At 52.0% G+C, this 24,442-nt stretch overlaps 2 protein-coding genes across 4 annotated transcripts in view; one reads left to right on the top strand and one right to left on the bottom strand.

Moving 5' to 3' along the window:
- The window catches only part of dvl1b (dishevelled segment polarity protein 1b), a 76,772-nt gene extending 72,910 nt beyond the window's left edge, over positions 1 to 3,862 (top strand). Inside the window, 2 exon segments of the mRNA XM_062544882.1 lie at positions 2,384 to 2,494; positions 3,711 to 3,862. Of these exon segments, the coding sequence (XP_062400866.1) occupies positions 2,384 to 2,494; positions 3,711 to 3,862 (263 nt within the window).
- Positions 1,168 to 18,745, bottom strand: prdm2b (PR domain containing 2, with ZNF domain b). 3 transcript variants are annotated; one of them, XM_062545185.1, is made up of 4 exons: positions 18,579 to 18,745; positions 11,247 to 11,349; positions 5,694 to 10,753; positions 1,168 to 3,936 (listed from the first exon to the last, which is right to left on the bottom strand). In XM_062545185.1, the coding sequence occupies exons 2-4, from the start codon at positions 11,263 to 11,265 to the stop codon at positions 3,910 to 3,912; spliced, it is 5,106 nt and encodes a 1,701-aa protein (XP_062401169.1). In that variant the 5' UTR covers positions 11,266 to 11,349; positions 18,579 to 18,745; the 3' UTR covers positions 1,168 to 3,909. The 3 variants fall into 3 exon arrangements, with proteins under 3 accessions (XP_062401169.1, XP_062401171.1, XP_062401170.1); XM_062545187.1 differs by having other exon boundaries at positions 11,262 to 11,349; positions 18,579 to 18,631; XM_062545186.1 differs by having other exon boundaries at positions 11,247 to 11,386; positions 18,579 to 18,591.
- Between the last annotated feature and the right edge of the window lie 5,697 nt (positions 18,746 to 24,442).

The raw sequence follows: 24,442 nt of genomic DNA, 5'->3' as shown, positions 1-24,442 counted from the left end.
ATTATTAATCGAAGGTATAGAGAGCCTAAGTCCCAACATTGTGAAAGATCGTGTTTCCAACGACTACAAACACATCAGTCGCGTTAGTGATGTTAGACCAATTCACAGCCACGGGCGCCAGCAACAGGTCTTATTTGAGCTTCCCCCTTGCCGATGAAAATATCATGAGTCAGAGGATTAAACACATCAGATAAGTTGTATTTCATTCATAGACTGTACAAACACTACTGTTAAGTGACTTAGCTGGCAGCAAGATGTAACCGTTAACTAGCATAATAGCTAGCTAACTAGCCAGCCTCTCGTTTGCTAGTTGGTGGCTCAGTTGGTGACGTGCATCGTTTGAGACGAGAAATGTAGTCCACTGAACGGATTCGCACAAAACTTAGATAACTTTTAAAGTCTAATGAAAAACAGAACTTTATTAATGTGAAAAATTATCTTTTAAATTCCCATATGTGAAATGCACGGTCCAACTCGAACGGGACCAAAAAATAATTGTTATCTCTCCATTGACTCCCATGCATAAAAAATCGTAAAATAGGTCCCATAGACCGGAAGTAGAAGGGCGTGACTTCGGCTCTCTATGCAAATGAGAGGGGGTGTATCTAAAGGGGGATGGGCGCCTATTACGTGTTATCTGAGCTCTGCTCAGATTGGAGCATTTCAACACGGCTGTTTCTATTTCCCAATTTGCATACGAAAGCAGGCGGGGGACGCGGTAAAGTCTTTGGTGTTGTCCTTTGGACACTGCTCGCAACCTAAATTCAACAGGAACAAGGTGAATGTGGTTTTGAATTCTAGGACTCCTTTAACACAACACTGCCCCCCTCACTCCATAACCAGAGAGAAGGCATTACCTAAAATAATCCCCCCACCACATCTACCCTTCAACACAACACTGCCCCCACACTGTCTGTCTGTTACACCATCTCTCCTGTTTGTTTTGTTTTGTTGTTCTGCTCTGGAGAGAGAGAGAGACAGAGGGAGAGAGAGAAAGAGGGAGAGAGACCAGGAGAGAGAGAGAGACAGAGGGATAGAGACCAGGAGAGAGAAAGAGGGAGAGAGAAAGACAGGGAGAGAGACCAGGAGAGAGAGAAAGAGGGAGAGTGATGTGACAGTCATGTGTGTAAATGTAACTCAGTGTATGAAAAACCACAGCACACACAAGTTGTTGAAAAACGTGTTTAATATTTTTTCTCCTCATACATGACATTAAGGGTAAACAGGGACTTTCCTCTTTTGTTCTTCCCAACACACATACAGCATACACCAACTCCCACACACACACACACACACACACACACACACACACGACCGGCACGAGGACACACTCTCACTCCGCACCCGGAGACGGGCAGATCGCTCTCTCCCTTTGAAGCGTCTCCGTGCGAGTTTCGCTTTTGAAGCGTCTCACACACACACACACGTCCCGGCTGTCGGCTCGCGCCGCTCTCAGGAGGCGGAGCACCGGACAGCTGATCTGCCCCGAGGCGTCCGTCATCGTCATGGCAACAGAACACCGTCTTCCTGTCAGGCAGCTCGATGGGCTCAGACTCGACCGCAGTCGCTGAGCACGGTCATCAGAACGCTCTACACCCCTCACACACACACCCCTCACACACACTACGGCGGAGTGGAAACCATGAGCCACGCCCACTCCCCAGGCCACTCCCCCCTTAAGACAACAGGCTTTTCTCACAGTGACCTCACAGCCACAGCTGTTCTCATTGGTCAATTACCTCACACACCTACTCTCATTGGCCGATCGACTGACACACAACCATGGATATTGGTTGATTGACTGACAGGCCCCTACTCTCATTGGCTGATTGACTCACACACGTACTATGATTGGTCGGTCAAGGGCTAGTCACTTCACATTGCTGCTCCCATTGGCCAGTGTTGTTGTACAGATTTGCTCTAATTGGACAATAAACAGATCCAATTTGATTGGCCAGTCACTAAATAGGCTTCGGCTATGGACCAATCAGCTGCAGCCACTTAATGGGCCCGGGTCTGCATAGTTTGGCTGGCAGTTCAGTAAACACCTTTTTTCCTCTGCATCTCCACCCTACACACACACACACACACACACACACACACACTGCAGGGGCAGTGCGTTCAACAGCCCTTTGTAACATACAGGACATCTCATGGGGTCCCTAATGAGGGAGGTCGTGTGTGTGTGTGTGTTAACCTACAGGACATCTCATGGGGTCCCTAATGAGGGAGGTTGTGTGTGTGTGTGTGTGTGTGTTAACCTACAGGGCACCACATGGGGGCGCTAATGAGGGAGGTTGTGTGTGTGTGTGTGTGTGTTAGTGTGCCAGTCCTGCTGGTGGTGATCTGGAAGCCCTTGATACGGCACACTGGCCCTCCTGAGTCCACACCCGGTCCACACCCGGTCCACACCCGGTCCAGGCGAGAGGTTCTGAGGCCCAGACGCTGCACCTGCCTGAGACGTCCTACACAGAGGAGGTGCCGCACTTTACAGGTGCCGAGCGTGGAGCCAGCTACAGTGGACTAGAACCCTGGAATGAGGAAGTGGATGATCCAGAGCAATGGACTCAAGCCCTAGACTACAGCACATGGAACCCTAGAACCCTGGGCTGCTAGAACGTTGGACTAGAACCCTGGACTAGAACCCTGGACTAGAACCCTGGACTGCTGAAGTGTTTGACCCTGAGCCACCGGTCATCTGACACGGAACCAGAAGCAGACACACACACAGCTCTGATAGGAGGAGAATAGTGTACTACAGAGAACCACTAGACTAGAACAGAAGAAATTAACTCCAAATTAAGACGAAGAAATTGAAATACCCCTTGGCTTGTGAAACAGATCAGCTGTTAGTGATTAAAGTGCTTTTGGACAACATGGGGCATATTTACATCCACATTCACACCAGCTGGAAGTTCTGGAATTCCAAAGTTCCTTTTTGTCCCGACGGAACAGTGAGAGAGTTCCGTCTCCTGTGGAGTGGGGAGGGGAGAGAAGGCCCTGGAGCGAACGTCACACACACACGTCATGGCTTAGAGTCAGAGAGGGAGAGACACACACACACACACACACACACACACACACTCTCTCAGTCCAGCTGTCTCAAACAGGTTGCTTCATCTGGGTCACACGTTTACATGTTTAAAAAAGAGAGCTCTCGTTACAGGAGAGCATGAGCATTTCATTCTCTATAGAGCATTCCGTTAAATTAAATACAGGTACAGGTGTCCCACACACACCTGCGCGGGAGAGGACAGGGCAGGACAGGACAGGACAGGACAGGACAGGACAGGTGTGGTGTGTGAACAGGGGGGGGAAACGGGCTCAGGATACGCAACTCATGCAGAAGAGACAGGAGAGCAGCACACCCACAACACACCAGGACCAGGACCGATAGGGGACCAGAACCGGGTCTGGGCCGGAGGCCACTGCTCCCTGGGAAGTTCTGCTGACCCCCGTCTGTCCGAGAGACTGACCACGGGGGGGGGGGGGGGGGGGGTCAGGACAAGGCTGACCACGGGGGGGTGGGGGGGGGGGGGGCAGGACAGAGGGGGCAAGGCTACTTGCAGTAACTCCAGATAAATGATTGCCATTTGCAATAGGATAGCCATCCATGATAACAGTGCCCCATCATTACCAATCAAGTCATTATTCAATTTCAGTATAGATTCATTATTAGGTATCTACAGTCCTCGTCTGTGTTGCTATAGCGACGTGTCTGTCGCAGGCTCAGTTCTGGAAGTGCAGGGGGAGTGCGGACTGTGGGAAGGTGTTCCAGAGGTCCACTCCAGCACCATGGCAACCACCCGCACCGCCGCACAGGCGACTGGACGCAGGCTGGGTCAAAGGTCACCTCGGGTGACCTCCACCGCCCGCAGGCACGGCTTCCCTCGGAAGGATCCGGAAGGTCTACCTGGAGAGCTTGGCGGCAGCCTCCTGCAGCAGGGAGAACAGAATGAGTGTCTGAAGAGCACAGCAGTTATTCTGATGATGTGTGTAGATGGGTGTGTGTGAGTGTGTGAGTGTGTGTAGATGGGTGTGTGTGAGGATGTGAGTGTGTGTGATGGTTATGTGGGATGGAGGTGCTGAAATACTACATAGGCCATTGCTATCTGAGAGTAGGATATATTTGTTGCAAATATTGCAGCCTAATTAAGCTCGTCTTAGTGTGTATGCATTTCGTAGCTTAGGTTCTAAACATTGAGCAGGCCTATGTTCTAGAATGTGTGAGAGCATAGAGCAGGCCTGTGTTCTAGAATGTGTGAGAGAATGGAGCAGGCCTATGTTCTAGAATGTGTAAGAGCATAGAGCAGGCCTATGTTCTAGAATGTGTGAGAGCATAGAGCAGGCCTGTGTTCTAGAATGTGTGAGAGCATAGAGCAGGCCTATGTTCTAGAATGTGTGAGAGCATAGAGCAGGCCTGTTCTAGGATCAGTGAGAGCATAGAGTAGCCTGACTGTTGGTGAAACCATGTGCCGTTGGTCCTAACAGACTATCGTGTGGCTCTGATGGTGTCTGTAGTAAACTCTACTGCCCTGATGGTGTCAACTCTACTGCCCTGATGGTGTCTGTAGTAAACTCTACTGCCCTGATGGTGTCTCTAGTAAACTCTACTGCCCTGATGGTGTCTGTAGTAAACTCTACTGCCCTGATGGTGTCACTAGTAAACTCTACTGCCCTGATGGTGTAAACTCTACTGCCCTGATGGTGTCAACGCTACTGCCCTGATGGTGTTCTGACGGTGTCTCTAGTAAACTCTACTGCCCTGATGGTGTCTCTAGTAAACTCTACTGCCCTGATGGTGTCTGTAGTAAACTCTACTGCCCTGAGGGTGTCTGTAGCAAACTCTACTGCCCTGATGGTGTCAACTCTACTGCCCTGATGGTGTCACTAGTAAACTCTACTGCCCTGATGGTGTCTGTAGTAAACTCTACTGCCCTGATGGTGTCAACTCCACTGCCCTGAAGGTGTCTCTAGTAAACTCTACTGCCCTGATGGTGTCAACTCTACTGCCCTGATGGTCTCTAGTAAACTCTACTGCCCTGATGGTGTCAACTCTACTGCCCTGATGGTGTCTCTAGTAAACTCTACTGCCCTGATGGTGTCAACTCTACTGCCCTGATGGTGTCACTAGTAAACTCTACTGCCCTGATGGTGTCACTAGTAAACTCTACTGCCCTGATGGTGTCAACTCTACTGCCCTGATGGTGTCACTAGTAAACTCTACTGCCCTGATGGTGTCAACTCTACTGCCCTGATGGTGTCTCTAGTAAACTCTACTGTCCTGATGGTGTCTCTAGTAAACTCTACTGTCCTGATGGTGTCTCTAGTAAACTCTTCTGCCCTGATGGTGTCTCTAGTAAACTCTACTGCCCTGATGGTGTCTCTAGTAAACTCTACTGCCCTGATGGTGTCTGTAGTAAACTCTACTGCCCTGATGGTGTCAACTCTACTGCCCTGATGGTGTCACTAGTAAACTCTACTGCCCTGATGGTGTCAACTCTACTGCCCTGATGGTGTCACTAGTAAACTCTACTGCCCTGATGGTGTCTCTAGTAAACTCTACTGCCCTGATGGTGTCTCTAGTAAACTCCACTGCCCTGATGGTGTCTCTAGTAAACTCCACTGCCCTGATGGTGTCTGTAGTAAACTCTACTGCCCTGATGGTGTCACTGTTGTCATGGAGACCTCACCTGGGGTTCCCTGGTGTCTGATTGGCTGGGGGGCTCGTCCGTCTTGGCGTCTCCTGGGGGGGCCGTGGCCTGCAGGCTGCGTGTGACGGGCCCCCCCACCCTCTCTCGGGGGCGCAGCGCCCGCTCCTCCCTCTTGCCCTCCTTGCCCTCCTTGCCCGCCTTCGGCCCCTTGGCAGCCGGCCGCTCCGCGGCGTCCACAGCTGGCACTGGGGGGGCGGGGCCTTGGTTGGGGGGTGTGGCCTGGAGGCTCTTCCTGCCCTTCTTGTTACCGGGGGCAACAGCAGCAGCGAGGGGCTGGGTGGCCGGGCGCTTGCCACGCGTGGTGGCGGCGGTGGCGGCGGTGGCGGTGGTGCCCGCCTTCCCCCGGGGCGGCAGGTTGGCGTCGGTCTCGGCGAGCTCGGAGCTGCGTGCGCGCGTCTTTCCCAGAGGCCTCGGCTCCGCCTCCTGCCTGGCCTCGTCCAGCGGCCGCCGCCGCAGGCTCATGCTCTTGTCCGGCGGGCCGAGGGGCTCCGCGCCGGCCGCTGATGATGATGACGACGTCGCCGCCGCTGATGCTGATGACGACTTCCTGCCCCGCTTGGGCGCCGGCCTCATGGGGCAGCTGACGGAGATGTGCTTGGACAGGCTGGCGGGGTACGTGAACTCTCGACTACAGTGCGGACACACGTGCACCTCCGCTGCGCTCAACGCCAACCCCGCCTGCTCCTCCTCCTCCTCCTTTATTGGCTGCGCGGCCGCTCTCTTATTGGCCGAGGAGGAGGAGGAGGAGGAGGAGGAGGAGGAGGAGGAAGAGGCGGCGCGGTGCTTCTGGGAGATGGCCTTCTGCAGCAGCTGCTGCCTCTTCCTACTGAGCGCGCTCATGCGGGAGGCTCCGGGCGCCGGATCTGGGCCGAAGCTCAGCCGCTTGGGCTGCCCCATCCTGCGGAACGCGGCGGTTGCCGTGGCGGCGGCGGCGGCGGTGGCGTTAAGGGCGAGGCCGTTGTTGTTGTTGTTGTTGCTAGGGAGCGGGCGCACGGTCTGGCGCAGGGGGATGGGGTTCTTCTTGGGCGTGTAGCGGCGCTTGTCGCTGGCGCTGGCGCACAACAGGATGTGCTGGTGCAGCTCCGGCATGTTGGAGAAGCTCTGGCCGCACTTGGTGCAGCGGATGGCCGTGCTGAAGGTCTGCGGGATGTTGTGGGTGGTGAAGTTGGTCGCCGAGGCGACGGAGGAGGCGGCGGCGGAGGCGGAGCCGGCCGGCGAGCGGCTGTGGTAGGGGAAGGGCGGCGGCTTGAAGCTCGGGTAGTGCTGGTTGAGGCCCAGCCGCACGTCCGGCCCCCGCGGCTTTCCCGCCTCCGACGCCATGATCTTGATGGTGGTGTACAGCTCCTCCGTAGAGTCCTCGCGCACCCCCTCCTCCTCCCCCTCCTCCTCCTCCTCTTCCTCCTCTCCCTCCTCCGTCAGCTGCTGATGCGCCTCCTCCTCCTCCTCCTCCTCCTTCTTGGGCTCGGCGTGGCGCTTGGCGGTGTCTGGGGGGAGGGGCTCCGGGGTGGTCTCCGTGGCGATGATGACGGGGTCGAGGGCGACGGCGGCGGCGTGCGCGGGGTCGGTGTAGTTGTGCGGGCGCAGCTTGCCACTCTGCAGCACGGTGTGTGTGCAGTGTGTGTCGGGGTGCAGGTCGCGCTGGTGCTGCAGCAGGTTGCAGGAGAAGGCGAACTCCTTGCGGCAGACGGAACACACGTAGATGCGTCCCACGCCGTGCAGCGCGGACCGGTGCTCACGCAGGGCCTCCGCCGCGCCGAACAGCTGCACGCAGAACTCGCACTTCAGCGGCCAATCGGGCGCGTGCGCCACGATGTGGCGACTCAGCTCGGCCATGGAGCGGAACGGCTGCTCACACACGTTGCACACGAAGCTCTTAGCGAACGCGTCGCCGTCGACGTCGCCGTCCGCCTCCTCCTCCCTCATCGCCACGGCAACCTCCCCGGGGGCGTCGTCACCGTCAGGCTCCTCCTTCAGCGCCAGGTGTGTGACGGCGCGCGTGTGTGTGTGTGTGTGTTTGGGGGCAGCTCTGGCCGGGCTGCCCGCGGGGAGCGGCTTGCAGGGGGAGCGAGGTTCTGGCTCTGGGTTCTGCGGCGCGGGTTCCTCTACGGAACCGCTGTGGCTGCGCGGGGACGGCGAGTCCGAGTGGCCCAGGGAGCTGGAGGACAGCCCGGAGTCGTGCGGCGCCGCATCGCTGGGTTCCGCATCGCTGGGTTCCGCATCGCTGGGTTCCGCATCGCTGGGTTCCGCATCGTCGTCGTCGTCGTCGTCAAAAGCAGGGGGCACCGGATCGTGGCGCGGCGGCGAGTCGGATCTGGCGTGTGTGTCCACACCGGAGGAGTGTGTGTGTGTGTGTGTGTGTGTGTCCGCAGGGTGTGTGTGCGGGTCTGGCGTGAGCTCGCAGGGCTGCGGGGAGAGCACGGGGTAGGAGGAGGAGGAGCAGGAGGAGGGGTGGGGGGGTGGGGAGGGGGCAGAGGGCAGGAGGGGGGGTGGGGGGGTGGGGGACGCCAGGCGGGGGGAGCCGGGGGTCGAGGGGTTAAGGGTCACCGGGGTCAACGATGGCGGCGAGGAGTGGTCGCCAGGGAGACGCTCGGAGGCAGAGCCGGGGCTGGCAGGGGAGGAAGTGACATCAGCGTCGGCATCTGGGACGGTGCTGAGCGGGGAGGAAGTGACGTCGTTGTCGTTGTCGTTGTCGTGCAGCTCGTCGGCTCCCCCCGGTGGCAGGGTGGCGTACTCGCTCATCAGCACCTGCTGCAGCATGCTGCCGTTCGGCTTCTTCTTGCGGCCCGCCGGAGCGCCGTGTGTGTGTGTGTGTGACGACGACGCCGGGTTGTTGCCACGGGCGTCCGTCTCCGCGGCGACAGTAGCGGAGCTCTTGCGGCTCACGCTCAGGTCCAGCACGGCCTCCCCTCCCGCTCCCGACCCCCCCGCCGCGGGTTTAGCCACGCCTCCCGCGCTGTTGCTACGGCGACACACGGTGCTGGACAGGTCCAGGGGCTGCTGGTTGCAGGAGCTGCCTCCGCCGCGGCCCGACGGCCAGTCTCTCTGCGCGTGTGTGTGTGCGTGTGTGTGTGTGCCGTCCGCGTCCTCTCGCACACACACACCCCAGGCGGCCGAGCGGCTCTGGCCCTCCAGCTTGGGCACCTTGAGGACGAAGGACGGCACGGACTCGGCGGTGTGTGTGTGTGTGTGTGTGTGTGTGTGCGAGGTGCCCGTGGGCTCGTTAGCGGGGGAGGAGGGAGCAGCGGAGGAGAGTGTGTGTTGCTGCGGCGACGTGGGGGGAGAGCTCGTCCGGCGCTTGAACCTTCCGGAAGCGGCCGACAGGGGACTGACGGAGAGGGGCGGGGCCGAGCGGTGTGTGTGTGTGTGCGTGTGTGTGTGTGTGTGTGGGGAGTCCGGGGCCTTCAGGCCGTCCTGAGTCTGCGTCTGCAGCAGCTGCTTGAGCTTCGGAGACAGATACACACTCCGCTCCTTCTGGAACGCCAGCGAGTCTGGGAACGCCGGCGGGAACGCCGCGCCGGCCACCAGCAGCGAGGAAGACGAGGAGGAGGAAGAGGAGGAAGAGGCGGCGCTGTCCGACTCCACCTTCACACACGGCAGCATCGGCGGCGTAGAGGTCCTGCGCTTGCCCACCGTGTGTGTGTGCATGTGCGCGTGCGCGTGTGCGTGTGTGTGTGTGTGTGTGCGTGCGGCCTGCTTGCTGAGCGCCTGGCTGATCTGCTCGGGGCTGATGATGACGGCGTCCAGGCCGAAGAGCGCGGCGGCCGCGCTGGAGCCCGCGTTGACCTCGATGACCTCGCAGCCGCCGCCGCCCCCCGTCACCGTGGAGACGATCTTGCCGTCGATGTAGAGGCTGAGGTTCTCGGAGATGTTGCTGGAGATGTCCGCCATGCCGTCGTCCCTCTCCGCCTCGTCCTCCGAGTCCATGCTGGCCACGTAGACGGGCGGGGGGCTGCTGTTGCTTAGCGACCCCCCCTCCTGCTGCTGTTGCTTAGCAACCCCGGGCTGCGTGGCGTGCGTGGCGTCGGGCAGCAGCAGGCCTTTCCGCCGCACCCCTTTGGCCAGCAGGTGGCGCTCGTGGATCCTGCGCTGGTGGCGGCGCATGTTGGTGTGCGTGCCGAACGCCTTGCTGCAGTACTTGCACGCGTGCAGCTCCTTGGCCTCGCCGTTCTCCTCCACCACAACCGGACGCTCCGATTCGCCGACTCCGCCGCCCGCCGTGGACAGCAGCGGCTCCCTCCGGTGGCCGTCGTGTGCGCCGTTCTGCGTGGTCGTCATGGCGACGAGGTGGTTGCCGCCGTGGGAGGAGGAGCCGCTGCTGTTGCCGAGCAGCGTTGCCGTGCCGGCGAGCGAGCCGGGGCGTTTGCGGCCGGTGTTCTCGTGGCGACGCTCGTGGCGGCGGCGGCCCACCTGCGACCCGAAGCTCTTGCCGCAGTAGCGGCAGCAGAAGGACAACAGCGCCTCCGTGTGGCCGGAGGAGGACATGCTGTGGATGTGTGTGTGGCGCTCCAGGCCCTGCTTGGTGGAGAACCGGCGCTCGCAGTGCTGGCACGGGTGGGACTCGCCCTGGAGGTCGCCGCCCTGAAGGTCAAGGTCCTCAAGGTCACCCTCCGGCTCGGCCTCCGCGTCGGGCGCCAGCTCCTGCTCCGCGCTCCGGGCAGAAGCCACGCCCTCAGACGGGACCCCCGCGGGGCTCTCTGGGGTTTCCCTGCCAGCTGTGCAGGGGCCCTGCGGGTCAGGAGAGGTGCTGCCCTCTACAGGCCGCTCTGGGCTCTGCAGGGGGGCGGCCGGCTGCTCCTCTTCCTCCTCCTCTGGCTCCTCCTCTGGCTCCTCCTCTTCCTCCTCTGGCTCCTCCTCTTTCGCTCTCTCCTCCTGCTGCGGCGGGTGCTCCTCTGAGGGGGGCGGGGTTTCGGAGGGGGGGTGCTCGGAGTCGTCTACTCCGGCGGGGGGATGCTGGGATGGGTGTACGGTCGCCATGGCGCCCAGAGGAGTCTCCTTCACCATCCCCGAAGACAAGGAGGGACTCTCCTCCTCATTGAGCCCTGAAACACACACACACACACACACGCACAGCAACAGCTTAGTGCTCCTCAAGGAAGTCAAAATAAAGTCAGCCTTTTAGCAGCACCATGACAACTACACCTATTTAACATTTCACAATCAGATTTTAAGAATTTAGTAAAAAAGGTAAATTATTTAATTTAGGTGAATCCCAAGATGTCAGAACTTACAAATTTCATGTTGTGCATTCATGCTATCTGGAGAAAATGACTTAATTGGGACGACTGACACAGATGCATATGGACAGAGGGACACGCACGCACACACCTGCACACACACACACACACACACACACACAGAGGGCTAAATGGTCTCTCCACTGTTTGAATTCCAACAGTTATGCTACAGTCAATCCAGATGACGTTAACATGCAAAAACATTCAGCCAACCACAAGACACTGCACGCACGCACGCACACACGCACGCACGCACAGACACACACACACACACACACAGACACACACAGACACACACCTTGTTCCAACTCACGCATGTCTGCCGGTGTGGGTGTGTGTCGCCGTGGGCTTGAGGGCCGGCCGTGTCCCGGCAGCCTGCCGCTCCAACAGCTTCTTCCTGGCTGCAGGACACACAGGTCAAAGGTCAGAGTTCACACACTGCAGGACACACAGGTCAAGGGTCAGAGTTCACACATTGCAGGACACACAGGTCAAGGGTCAGAGTTCACACACTACAGGACACACAGGTCAAGGGTCAGAGTTCACACACACTACAGGACACACAGGTCAAGGGTCAGAGTTCACACACTGCAGGACACACAGGTCAAGGGTCAGAGTTCACACACTGCAGGACAACATGGCCGACAGCAGGACACCTGAACAGGACATTGTCCACAGGACAACATGGTTGACAGCAGGGCTGAGTGGAAACTGCATGGAAGTGACCGGAAGTATTCTTTTGTTTTCGCAGCAACACAATAACCAAATAGCGCATCATGATGGTAGCTTTCGCTTTTCTCAGTAGCCACTACAGGACCTTTCACCAACCCAGTTACAGTATTCCTACATCCCAACCCAGTTACAGTATTCCTACATCCCAACCCAGTTACAGTATTCCTACATCCCAACCCAGTTACAGTATTCCTACATCCCAACCCAGTTACAGTATTCCTACATCCCAACCCAGTTACAGTATTCCTACATCCCAACCCAATTACAGTATTCCTACATCCCAACCCAGTTACAGTATTTATAAATTATATATCTAAAACAAAAAAAAAAAAATATATATATATATATATATATATATACACACATTTGTATAAATTTAGATTTATATAAATTATAAATCTAAATTGTTTTTAGATATTTTAGAGGTTTTACAACAATGCTACAGGCTGGTGCTACAAATCTTTTAGCCCCTGTAGTGAGCAAACCTGGCCACAGTAGAGTTCCTCACATATGCACTCAAGCACACATGTGCACTCACGCACGCAAGCACACACGCAAGCATACACACACACACACACACACAGGAGTGAAACCGCGAGAAGACCTAGCCATAGTGGAGTTTACCACACACACACACACACACACACACACACACACACACACACACACACACACACACACACACACACACACACACACACACACACACACACACACACACACACACACACACACACACACACACACACACACACACACACACACACACACACACACACCATGGAGGAGAGAGGAGATGGAGGAACATTAAAATGGGTCACAGTGTGCAACCGATGCTTCAGGCAGCTGTGTAACGATACACATGACGAAACACACACACACACACACACACACACACACAAGAGAGAAGGAAGTGCCATCACACACACCCACCTCCATGAGACTGAACCACTGAAAACACACTACTGAAACTAATCCAAACCGTGCATGAAGGGAGACTCCAACACACACACACACACACACACACACACACACACGCCAGAAACGGAAGCCCTGCCCCTGCAGAGCACATCACACACACCAGGCCCAAGTGAGCGGCAAGCCAGCACCCCAGATGCCTCTGCAGACGGACACAGACACACACACACACACACACGCACACACACCAAGCCAGTCTGAGTGTCCAACAGTTCCCCAGACGCCTCTTCAGAAAGACACACACACACACACACACACACACACACACACAAGGCCCGTCCGAGTGGCACAGAAGCTCCCCAGGCGCCTCTTCTGCCACAGTTCAAGCCGTTCAGCACAAATAATCCGTCTCTTCCACACACTCCCTTCACAAACACACACGTTCAGCACAAATAATCCCACACACAGGCTCCCGAATAGCCTGTACTGGACTCTCTCTCACACACACACACACACACACACACTCCCTAATAGCCTGTACTGGACTCACAGGCTCACAGACCCCCACTCATCATTCTGCCACAGAACCTGAATTAGCCCAACATGTCACCTGGGCGCACTGGCAGCAGGCCTGCATATACAGTAATTTCCCGCATATAAGCCGCATTGTGTATAAGCCGCAGGACAGTGTTTTATGTAAGTTAAAAGAAACAAAACCATATTAACACCATATTAACTGCCCCCCTGTATTAACCTCATAGCGGACGAAATTTTGCAAAATCAATGTATAAGCCGCGGCTAATAGTCGGGAAATTACGGTACATGGTCCTGGGCCGTGATCTGGAACACTGACGTGAGACTTCCTGACGGTAAGAGACGGGCCCTTCGGCCATTCCCATTGGTAAATATCACCGGCGACGCCCACAAATGTTCAAATAATACTGCAGCCTAGTCACCTTAAACGGTGGAGGCATGACTAGAATAGAATAGAAAAGAATATATGCTTTTTTGATCCCGTGAGAGGGAAATTCGTTTCTCTGCATTTAACCCAATTTAACCGAATTAGTGAACACACACAGTGAGGTGAATCACACACCAACCCAGAGCAGTGAGCTGCCTGCCCAACCAGCGGCGCTCGGGGAGCAGTGAGGGGTTAGGTGCCTTGCTCAAGGGCACTTCAGCCGTGGTGGACTGGTCGGGGATCGAACCGGCAACCCTCCGGTTACAAGCCCGAAGCCCTAACCAGTACACCACGGCTGCCACGGCTGGCCCTGGACTACAACACCTAGTTGACCTCATCTGGCGCAATATAATAATTATTATACCCCATATTACATCACATTTAGCACACACCTTCTGTCCAAAGTGACTGACATATGTCAACAATATTAAAAGGGGCTACATTGTCCCCAGAGCAACTTGAGATTAAGTGCCTTGCTCAAGGGCACAACGGTGGAAGCTGGGAATTGAACCGACAACTAAGTACTGGTCCACTCACTCACTAGCCTGACCACTCACTAACTAGCTAGCTAACTAGCCTGGTCCACTCACTAACTACCCTGTTCCCTCATTCACTAGCTAACTAGCCTGGTCCACTCACTAACTACCCTGGTCCCTCACTCACTAGCTAACTAGCCTGGTCCATTCAATCACTAGCTAACTAGCCTGCCCACTCACTCACTAGCTAAGTAGCCTCGCCTGGTCCATTCAATCACTAGCTAACTAGCCTGCTCCACTCACTATCTAGCTAATTAGCCTGGTCCACTCACTAGCCTGATCCACTCACTAACTAGCCTGGTCCATTCACTAACTAGCCTGGTCCACTCACTAACTACCCTGGTCCCTCATTCACTAGCTAACTAGCCTGGTCCACTCACTAACTACCCTGGTCCCTCATTCACTAGCTAACTAGCCTGGTCCACTCACTAACTAGCTAACTAGCCTGGTCTATTCACTAACTAACTAACTAGCCTGGTCCACTCACTATCTAGCTAATTAGCCTGGTCCACTCACTATTTAGCCTGGTCCATTCACTAACTAGCCTGGTCCACTCACTAACTACCCTGGTCCCTCATTCACTAGCTAACTAGCCTGGTCCACTCACTAACTACCCTGGTCCCTCATTCACTAGCTAACTAGCCTGGTCCACTCACTAACTAGCTAACTAGCCTGGTCTATTCACTAACTAACTAACTAGCCTGGTCCACTCACTATCTAGCTAATTAGCCTGGTCCACTCACTAGCCTGTTCCACTCATTAACTAGCCTGGTCCATTCACTAACTAGCTAACTATCCTGGTCCACTCACTAACCAGCCTGGTCCACTCAATAACTAGCTAACTAGCCTAGTCCACTCACTAGCCTGGTCCACTCACTAACCAGCCTGGTCCACTCAATAACTAGCTAACTAGCCTAGTCCACTCACTAGCCTGGCCCACTAACTAACTAACAAACTAACTAGCCTGGTCTAGTCACCAAGTAGCTAACTAGCCTGGTCAACTCAAAGCAAATGTATTGGAGGTTTTATTCTCCCTTTCAGCCGTTTTTGACGAGTTTTGAAGAGTTACCAGAATGCATCTCACAGGAGCGGCTCCTGACGTGACGGGACTCAAGTTAGCTGCTACCTCAGCTAGCGGACTGGACAAGGTCTTCTGGGAGCATCCTCTACAAAGCCTGATTCATGCCCTCTCCACACACAGCGTCGCATCATCTGACCCGCATGTTCACAGACACCCTCTGTGTGAGGCCACAGTGAGGACACTCCTCTCTGCAGCCTCAAAGCACCCGGGAAACACCCCCAACTGTCCTCCATGATCACACGTGCGCGCACCCACACAGTATGCGGCCACTGTCCTCACACTCTTCACAGCAATCCCAAAACACTGCGGGAAACACCCGACTGTGTCCTTAAGGACACCAGACAGCAGCAGCAGCCACACACACACACACACACACACACACACACAAGGGTAGAACACAACCAACTACGACAGACGCAGACACACACACAGGCGCATGCAAACAGGTTCCCAAAGACAGGGCTCAGGAGGGGGTGTGCACACACACACACGGCAACAGATCAACATGGTGCTGTTTGCTGTGATGTCTGAGACACACTGCTTACACACTCATATGCCCTGAACAAACGAGAACCTGTAGCCTCAGAACTGCTATAACACACACACACACACACTGCTTACACACTCATATGCCCTGAACAAACGAGAACCTGTAGCCTCAGAACTGCTATAACACACACACACACACACTGCTTACACACTCATATGCCCTGAACAAACGAGAACCTGTAGCCTCAGAACTGCTATAACACACACACACACACACTGCTTACACACTCATATGCCCTGAACAAACGAGAACCTGTAGCCTCAGAACTGCTATAACACACACACACACACACTGCTTACACACTCATATGCCCTGAACAAACGAGAACCTGTAGCCTCAGAACTGCTATAACACATACACACACACACACACACACACACACACACACGTAGCCTCAGAACTGCCATAACACAAACACGCCACAAAACACACACACACACACACACACACACACACACACACACACTAGAACCTGTAGCCTCAGTCACAGAACTGTCATAACACACACACACACAAAGAACCTGTAGTCTCAGCCACAAAACTACCATAACACACCGCAAAACACACACACAAGAACCTGTAGTCTCGGCCACAAAACTGCCATAATACACCGAAACACACACACAAAAACAAACCTGTAGTCTCAGCCACAAAACTACCATAACACACACACACACACACTAGAACATGTAATCTCAGTCACAAAACTACCATAACACACACACACACACAAACAAACCTGTAGTCTCAGCCACAAAACTACCATAACACACACACACACACTAGAACCTGTAATCTCAGTCACACAACTACTGTAACATCTAAACACACACACACACTAGAACCTGTAGCCTCAGTCACAGAACTGTCATAACACACACACACACACACACACACACACACACACACACACACACACACACACAAAGAACCTGTAGTCTCGGCCACAAAACTACCATAACACACCGCAAAACACACACACAAGAACCTGTAGTCTCAGCCACAAAACTACCATAACACACACACACACACACACACACACTAGAACCTGTAATCTCAGTCACAAAACTACCATAACACACACACACACACACTAGAACCTGTAATCTCAGTCACAAAACTACCGTAACATCTAAACACACACACACACTAGAACCTGTAGTCTCAGTCACAGAACTGACATAACACACCAAAACACACACACACACACACACACACACCACTTCAAAATCCACTACATGGTCATTTGTCCACTAAACAAACGTCCAACCGCCTACACAAAATGAGGTGGCTAAAGCGTACTAATCTGCCCCTCCAGATCAGATCTGGGGAACTACATGGCAGTTCTACTGCCCCCCTCCCTTCTACTGCCCTGGAGCCTCCCGGAGAGGAAGAGTAGCTCTCCGAGGAAAGGGTGTGGGACTAGCTTGAGCAACCTCACGGCGCACCGACAAAACTGACTAGATTGCCTCTTATTTCGACATTCTAGTCATACGTGTAGGCTACAACTCTCAGCAGAACTCTTCGAAAGTGGCATTTAGTTGAACATAAACGTTCACCACTTTGGTGGCAATTCAGCGAAAAACGCACATAACACAGTAGCATCCGGGCGTTTGGTCTCTCCAGTGGGTGTAGCGAGTGGAGAATGGGTCGGATGGCAAGAGTAAAGGTAGTTTAGGAATCCCCGAGTGAAATCGGCCATGGTTTCCTCAAACGTTAGCGAGGTTAGAACAGCTGACGTTGGTTTACAGTGCTGGAGAGACGAATGCAACACAAACGCACATCGCGTCACGTAACTGATGGGCTCAGGGCAATATCAAAGGAGATTTCTTACATAAGACTGAACCGACAAATATTTAGCAAGCTAGCTGTGCTAGCCAGATCGCTGTAGCATAGTTGGCATGCCGATGGCTGACCTGTGGATAGTGCTGCACTAGATTGGTCCAGAAGCTACTTGACTTGCTAACTTGGCTGATGAGTGGAATGGCTAATTAGTTCAGTAATTTTCAACCGGGAATACTCTGATAAACAGCTACTTGTTCGATTAGTTTTGTCATGCAACAATGTTATCACACAATACAAGGTCGATAGTTTACTAAGATTAACACTGTTTGTAAACACGTGAAAGAAATAGATACTACGAAATGCGATTCTCATAGACTTAGGGGGTTGGGATGACTAGTGACCATGAAGTATTGGTCCGCAAACACCAGAGGACCCAACACACCGCAGCCTACAAACTTCAACGGATACATGTAAAATTAAGTAAGAATCGTCAGCATGGATAGAAGAACGTTTCTCACATTCTTCCAAATTAAAAGTTAACTTACTTAACCTTAACGCCAGCGAAAATAATGATCTGTCCACGCGGAGACAGGAAAGGTCACTAGTTAGCTCGCGGTTCTACGGGAATGATCCCGAGAGCGCTAGCACGCTAGCATCAGACACGAAACAGGTCTGGCTGCTGTCGAAAGTATCCAGCTAGCTCGAGTTAGCTCCACAACTTAAGACGCCTATCTCCGTATGTGAAATCACACGGTTAAACACGTTATTACACATGTAATACATGTTAGCTCACTTAGCTAAGATGGATGCATCCTCTTATCCGCTGGCAGAGAGTTTGACACGCTTGCCAACGAGCAGAAAATTCACCTCAAATGTCTGAACTGTGACGTTAGCAGCTAGCCATCCTGGCTAACGAAAATTTGGAACTATCCAAGCTAGACCAAGTTTGCCGTTTTACTCTCTTCCGCCAATATCACAAACACCAGTTTAACTTCGAAAATACAAACACTTTGGTCATGTACTCGTCAGGTAACATTATAGACGCCCATTAAAAGATCAAAGTTTACCTCTTCTAGCCCTCGGAGAATTTTTCTTGCTTAGACTGCTTGTTCTTTCTTCCTCCAGTGCAGCTGCTATCTCCGGGTTGTCTTCCCCATTGTACCACACGAGCAGTTCTTCCCCTGGTCCGATTGGCTGAAAGAAGTAAAGAAGAGACTATGGGCCAATCAGAATGGCGGTTGCTGCAGTATGAGTGGGGCGAAGAGGAAAATGTTCGGGCCTGGAACGTCAAGTCCGAATCAAACACGCGAAGCACTCTTACAACAACACGTACAAAAGGGAGTAACACAAGCAAGTGAGAAGTAGTTCATTCGAGCAAACACCATCTACGGCCTAACGACCTGTAGCTGCGGTGATAATATCATGGCGGGACACGAAAGGGCCACATCACGTCTCTTTTGTGTTGCATAAAATATGGAAAACAGGTAGAAGAACACCGTGTGACGTTGGGCCGGGCAAACCAGTAAACGGCAGGAGTTAATGAATAAACCAGTAGTCGAAACCTTGATTTGAAAGCATTTGATGAGTGGCCCCCAGAAACATACCTGTAATTTAAATGTAATCTGAAACAGATTTAACGCACATATTTAGCATTAGATAAAAAAAATATCCAGTTGTAAAGGTGACAAAATGAAGTATAGGCTGCCATTCAGAGAAGGAAGAGACTTGATTTGGGATCAATAAAGTTTCCATGTGGCTTTGTAATTATAAATGATTTAAGCATAAGCAATAGATATGTTGACAGACTGTCCAAAACTATTGTACAGTATTGCTCATTATTAAATCTGTTCTGTAGGACTACGGTAGTGTGATATAATAACTCTGTAAGTGTGATGGTAATAACTCTGTAGTGTGAATAACTCTGTAGATAGATAGATAGATAGATAGGCCTATTGATCCCCAAAGGGAAATTAAAGTGGTGTAGTGTGATATCATAACTCTGTAGTGTGATGGTAATAACTCTGTAGTGTGAATAACTCTGTAGATAGATAGATAGATAGATAGGCCTATTGATCCCCAAAGGGAAATTCAAGTAGTGTAGTGTGATATAATAACTCTGTAGTGTGAATAACTCTGTAGTGTGATATAATTACTCTGTAGTGTGATGGTAATAACTCTGTAGTGTGATATAATAACTCTGTAGTGTGATATAATAACTCTGTAGTGTGATATAATAACTCTGTAGTGTGATATAATAACTCTGTATTGTGATATAATAACTCTGTATTGTGATGGTAATAACTCTGTAGTGTGATATAATAACTCTGTAGTGTGCGAGGTCTAATAGGCCAGTTCTGCTCTTCAGTGGCGTACGGCTCTGCTCATGCTAGAGCTCGAGGACCTTTACACCTGCACACCTGCACACCTACGTGGACTGATCGGATATTAGTGACTAAAGGCAGCATTTGAGATCCAATCCATTATTATAATATATTACATACATTACTATATATACAGTATATTATTCTATACATTCCAGCTGAAACTGCACAGAACATGTAATTATGATGTAAATGAACAGTGAAATGTAGCTTACATCAATATGCAACAAGCCACTTTGGACCCGTAAATGACTGTGTGTGTGTGTGTGTGTGTGTGTGTGTGTGTGTGTGTGTGTGCTGGTTGAACAGAAGACACAGAGCCTGCGGGAGCTGCATGCTGTAATCTCAGTCATAATCCACAGCTTCCACGCAAGAATAATCCACAAACACACTTTACTCCAGCATATACATTTGGGACAATTTGCAGTAAGATGAGCCGGAACATCTGCTCACCAGAATGTGCACATTCCCCCTCCATCCATCCCTTCCTCCCTCCATCCATCCATCCCTTCCTCCCTCCCTCCCTCCATCCATCCATCCCTCCATCCATCCTTCCATCCATCCCTCCATCCATCCATCCCTCCATGCATCCACCCATCCATCCCTCCATCCATCCATCCCTTCCTCCCTCCATCCATCCATCCATCCATCCATCCATCCCTCCATCCATCCTTCCATCCATCCCTCCATCCATCCATCCCTCCATGCATCCACCCATCCATCCCTCCATCCATCCATCCCTTCCTCCCTCCATCCATCCATCCATCCCTCCATCCATCCTTCCATCCATCCCTCCATCCATCCCTTCCTCCATGCATCCACCCATCCATCGTGCCATAAACTGATAGCACACACACATTTCATAGCGTAATTTAAAAATGATAACACGTTGAATGTATTGCAATGATTCTGCTGAATTTCAATGTATCATGTTATTATACGGCTCTTCACAATGCAAGTAGAACACTCCATTGACTTGAAATCTTGAATTTCCCCTTGGGGATCAATAAAGTATCTATCTATCTATCTATCTATCTAATGGGATTTCCCAACGTTCTATCGGTCGTTATGTAAGAGATAATGTCTCGAACGCCGGTCATTATCGGGAAATATCGGGAAACCTGTTGCTAAACTAACCTACCTTCTGCGCGCGCGTGTGTGTGTGTGTGTGAGTGCGCGTGCATGTGCGTGCGTGTGCGTATGTGTGTGTGCGTCTGTGTTTGTGTGTGTGTGTATGTGTGTGTGTGTGCGTGTGGGTAGTGGGTGTACAGACAGTAAGTACCCATAGCACTTTGTAGTAGATGTAGTTGTTGTAGGTGTGTGTGTGTGTGTGTGTGTGTGTGTGTGTGTGTGTGCGTACCCTCAGCACCCTGTAGTAGACGGCTCTGTTGAGCTCCGTGTGTGTGTGTGTGTGCGTACCCTCAGCACCCTGTAGTAGACGGCTCTGTTGAGCTCTGTGTGTGTGTGTGTGTGTGTGTGTGTGTGTGTGTGTGTGTGTGTGTGTGTGTGTGTGTGTGTGTGTGTGTGTGTGTGTGTGTGTGTGTGTGTGTGTGTAGGCCTACCTGTACAAGGGGTGTCTTACTCGCCCTCCCTCTCTCTCAGGCTGTGTTGAGACTCCAAAAGTTTGGTTTGTTTCAGACCGACACTCATTTCTCTCCATGCACAGAGACTGCACCTGGCGACCACAGCTGAGTGTGTGTTAAAAACACGTTACGATATCCACCCAACGTACAGCCGCATAGAGGCACAGCCTTCAGCTGTATAGGCTCTGACTGAATCCTGACTGAACCCTGGTGAACCTGATGGTGAACCCTGGTGAATCCTGACTGAACCCTGTTGAATCCTGACTGAACCCTGGTGAACCCTGGTGAATCCTGACTGAACCCTGGTGAACCCTGGTGAATCCTGACTGAACCCTGGTGAACCCTGGTGAATCCTGACTGAACCCTGGTGAACCTGATGGTGAACCCTGGTGAACTTCTGGTGAATTTAGATTTCGCCCTGCAGCTCAGGCTGGAAACCTGCACATCTGTCTCCTCTGTTCCCTGCCAGAACCTTTGGCTCCAATCGGAAACTAGCTTATCCAAAAGACGCACCGGATCGTTGGTCTGATTGGTTGAAGGACTATCCAAGCGTATGGAGTCATTTGAACGATGCCCATTGAGCGCGCCTCTTGTGCCGTAGAAATAAAGCGCAGACTTAAAAGATTGAGCTTAGTATGGTTAGACTCTATTCTCACATCATAAATCTGAAACCTGCAGAATATATGGAGCTCAACAGTCTCCGCCCACATGTGGCTCAGGTTCCAGAACTTTCCTTGGGCTGACCAATTATGGAGTAAATCGTGATCATGCAACATTTCATTTTGAGCAAAACAACTAACAGAAAAATGCAATGGCAAAGGTACAAGACTGTGTACATATTTTATTTTATTTTCCGAGCGGACAAACTACTCATCTCATCAGCCATTAGTTAGCCACTAACTTCCTACTGTTTACATTGAGCCAATTCAACTCTCAAGGTGAGATAAACAGTTCTCGTCAGATGAAGTATTGTATTGTTCCACATCGCCTTGGTAGTCATCTTGTTTGAATGCACAAACTGTTTCTCTACCAGTCAAAAGCTCTTTTACACTTATTGGGTAGTGTAGTGCTTTAACCTGGAATTTGTTCTTAAAACAAGGTTTGATATCATATAGACATACACACAGTACAATTACAGCCAGCTCAGTCCAGCTCAGTCCAGCTCAGTCCAGCTCAGTCCAGTCCGGTACTGCAGTGCTGACATCATACAGTCGTAGCGCTAAACGCTCTCACCTTATTGGGTCGTGGTGCTGAATCACCTTATTGGGTCGTCATGGTGCTGAATCACCTTATTGGGTCGTATGAATCACCTCATTGGGTTGTCATGGTGCTGAATCACCTCATTGGGTCGTCAAGGTGCTGAATCACCTTATTGGGTCGTATGAAATCACCTCATTGGGTCGTCATGGTGCTGAATCACCTTATTGAGTCGTCATGCTGCTGAATCACCTTATTGAGTCGTCATGCTGCTGAATCACCTCATTGGGTCGTCATGGTGCTGAATCACCTCATTGGGTCGTCAAGGTGCTGAATCACCTTATTGGGTCATCATGGTGTTGAATCACCTTATTGGGTCGTCATGGTGTTGAATCACCATATTGCTGAACAGTCTTTTTAACGTCACTTCATGATCGGCTTCTAAATCTCTTACATGTTTTCTCTGCTTGATAATTATCGCTGTTATTGTCAGTGCTCCTGGGGCCAGACTGCCTGGTCAGCACACCAGAGTGTGTATGTGTGTGTGTGTGTGTGCCCAGCCTATAATCACACACTCACACAGGATCCTCAACAAGAAGAGGCCCAAGACAAGTCATCACCCTCATAAACACACACACACACACACACACACACACACACACACACACACACACACCCACACACACACACACACACACACACACACACACACACACACACACACACACACACACACACACAGATCAGCCCTGTCAAGGCAACATCATATTATCCACCATGCCCCTGATTCAGCAATCTGAACATCAAATTACAGAACCTCAAAAACTGACAAATGACCTTCACACAGATTACAGATTACAACACCTGAACATCACATCATCACATGCAGATTACCAGAGGTGAACCGTAGAGATCTCCAGCTAATTGCCAGCTAACTCAACACACACACACAAACTCAACACACACACACACACAAACTCAACACACACACACAAACTCAACACACACACGCACACAAACTCAACACACACACACGCACACACAAACTCAACACACACACATGCACACAAACTCAACACACACACACACACACACACACACACACAAACTCAACACACACACGCACACAAACTCAACACACACACACACACACACACAAATTCAACACACACACACGCACACAAACTCAACACACACACGCACACAAACTCAACACACACACACACACACACACAAATTCAACACACACACACACGCACACAACACACACACACACACACACAAATTCAACACAAACACACGCACACAAACTCAACACACACACACACGCACACAAACTCAACACACTCTCACACACACACACACACACGCACACACACACACACACACACGCACACACACACACACACACACACACACACACACATATGGGGCCATTACTGATGCATTGTAGTGTTCTATGGGTGATTCACTGCAGCAACAGCTTGTTTACTGTAATGGAGATGGAGCCTCTCTGTTCTGAGGGACCAACATTGAGAGAACCAGGAGAACCAGGAGAACCAAGAGAACCAAGAGAACCAGGAGAACCAGGAGAACCAAGAAAACCAGGAGAACCAGGAGAACCAGGAGAACCAGGAGAACCAGGAGAACCAAGAGAACCAGGAGAACCAGGAGAACCAGGAGAACCAAGAGAACCAGGAGAACCAGGAGAACCAGGAGAACCAAGAGAACCAGGAGAACCAGGAGAACCAAGAGAACCAGGAGAACCAG

Source organism: Sardina pilchardus, chromosome 9, assembly GCF_963854185.1.
Source record: "Sardina pilchardus chromosome 9, fSarPil1.1, whole genome shotgun sequence".
In the NCBI taxonomy this organism is placed as follows: Eukaryota; Metazoa; Chordata; class Actinopteri; order Clupeiformes; family Clupeidae; genus Sardina; species Sardina pilchardus.
This window is presented reverse-complemented; position numbering and strand designations above follow the sequence as displayed.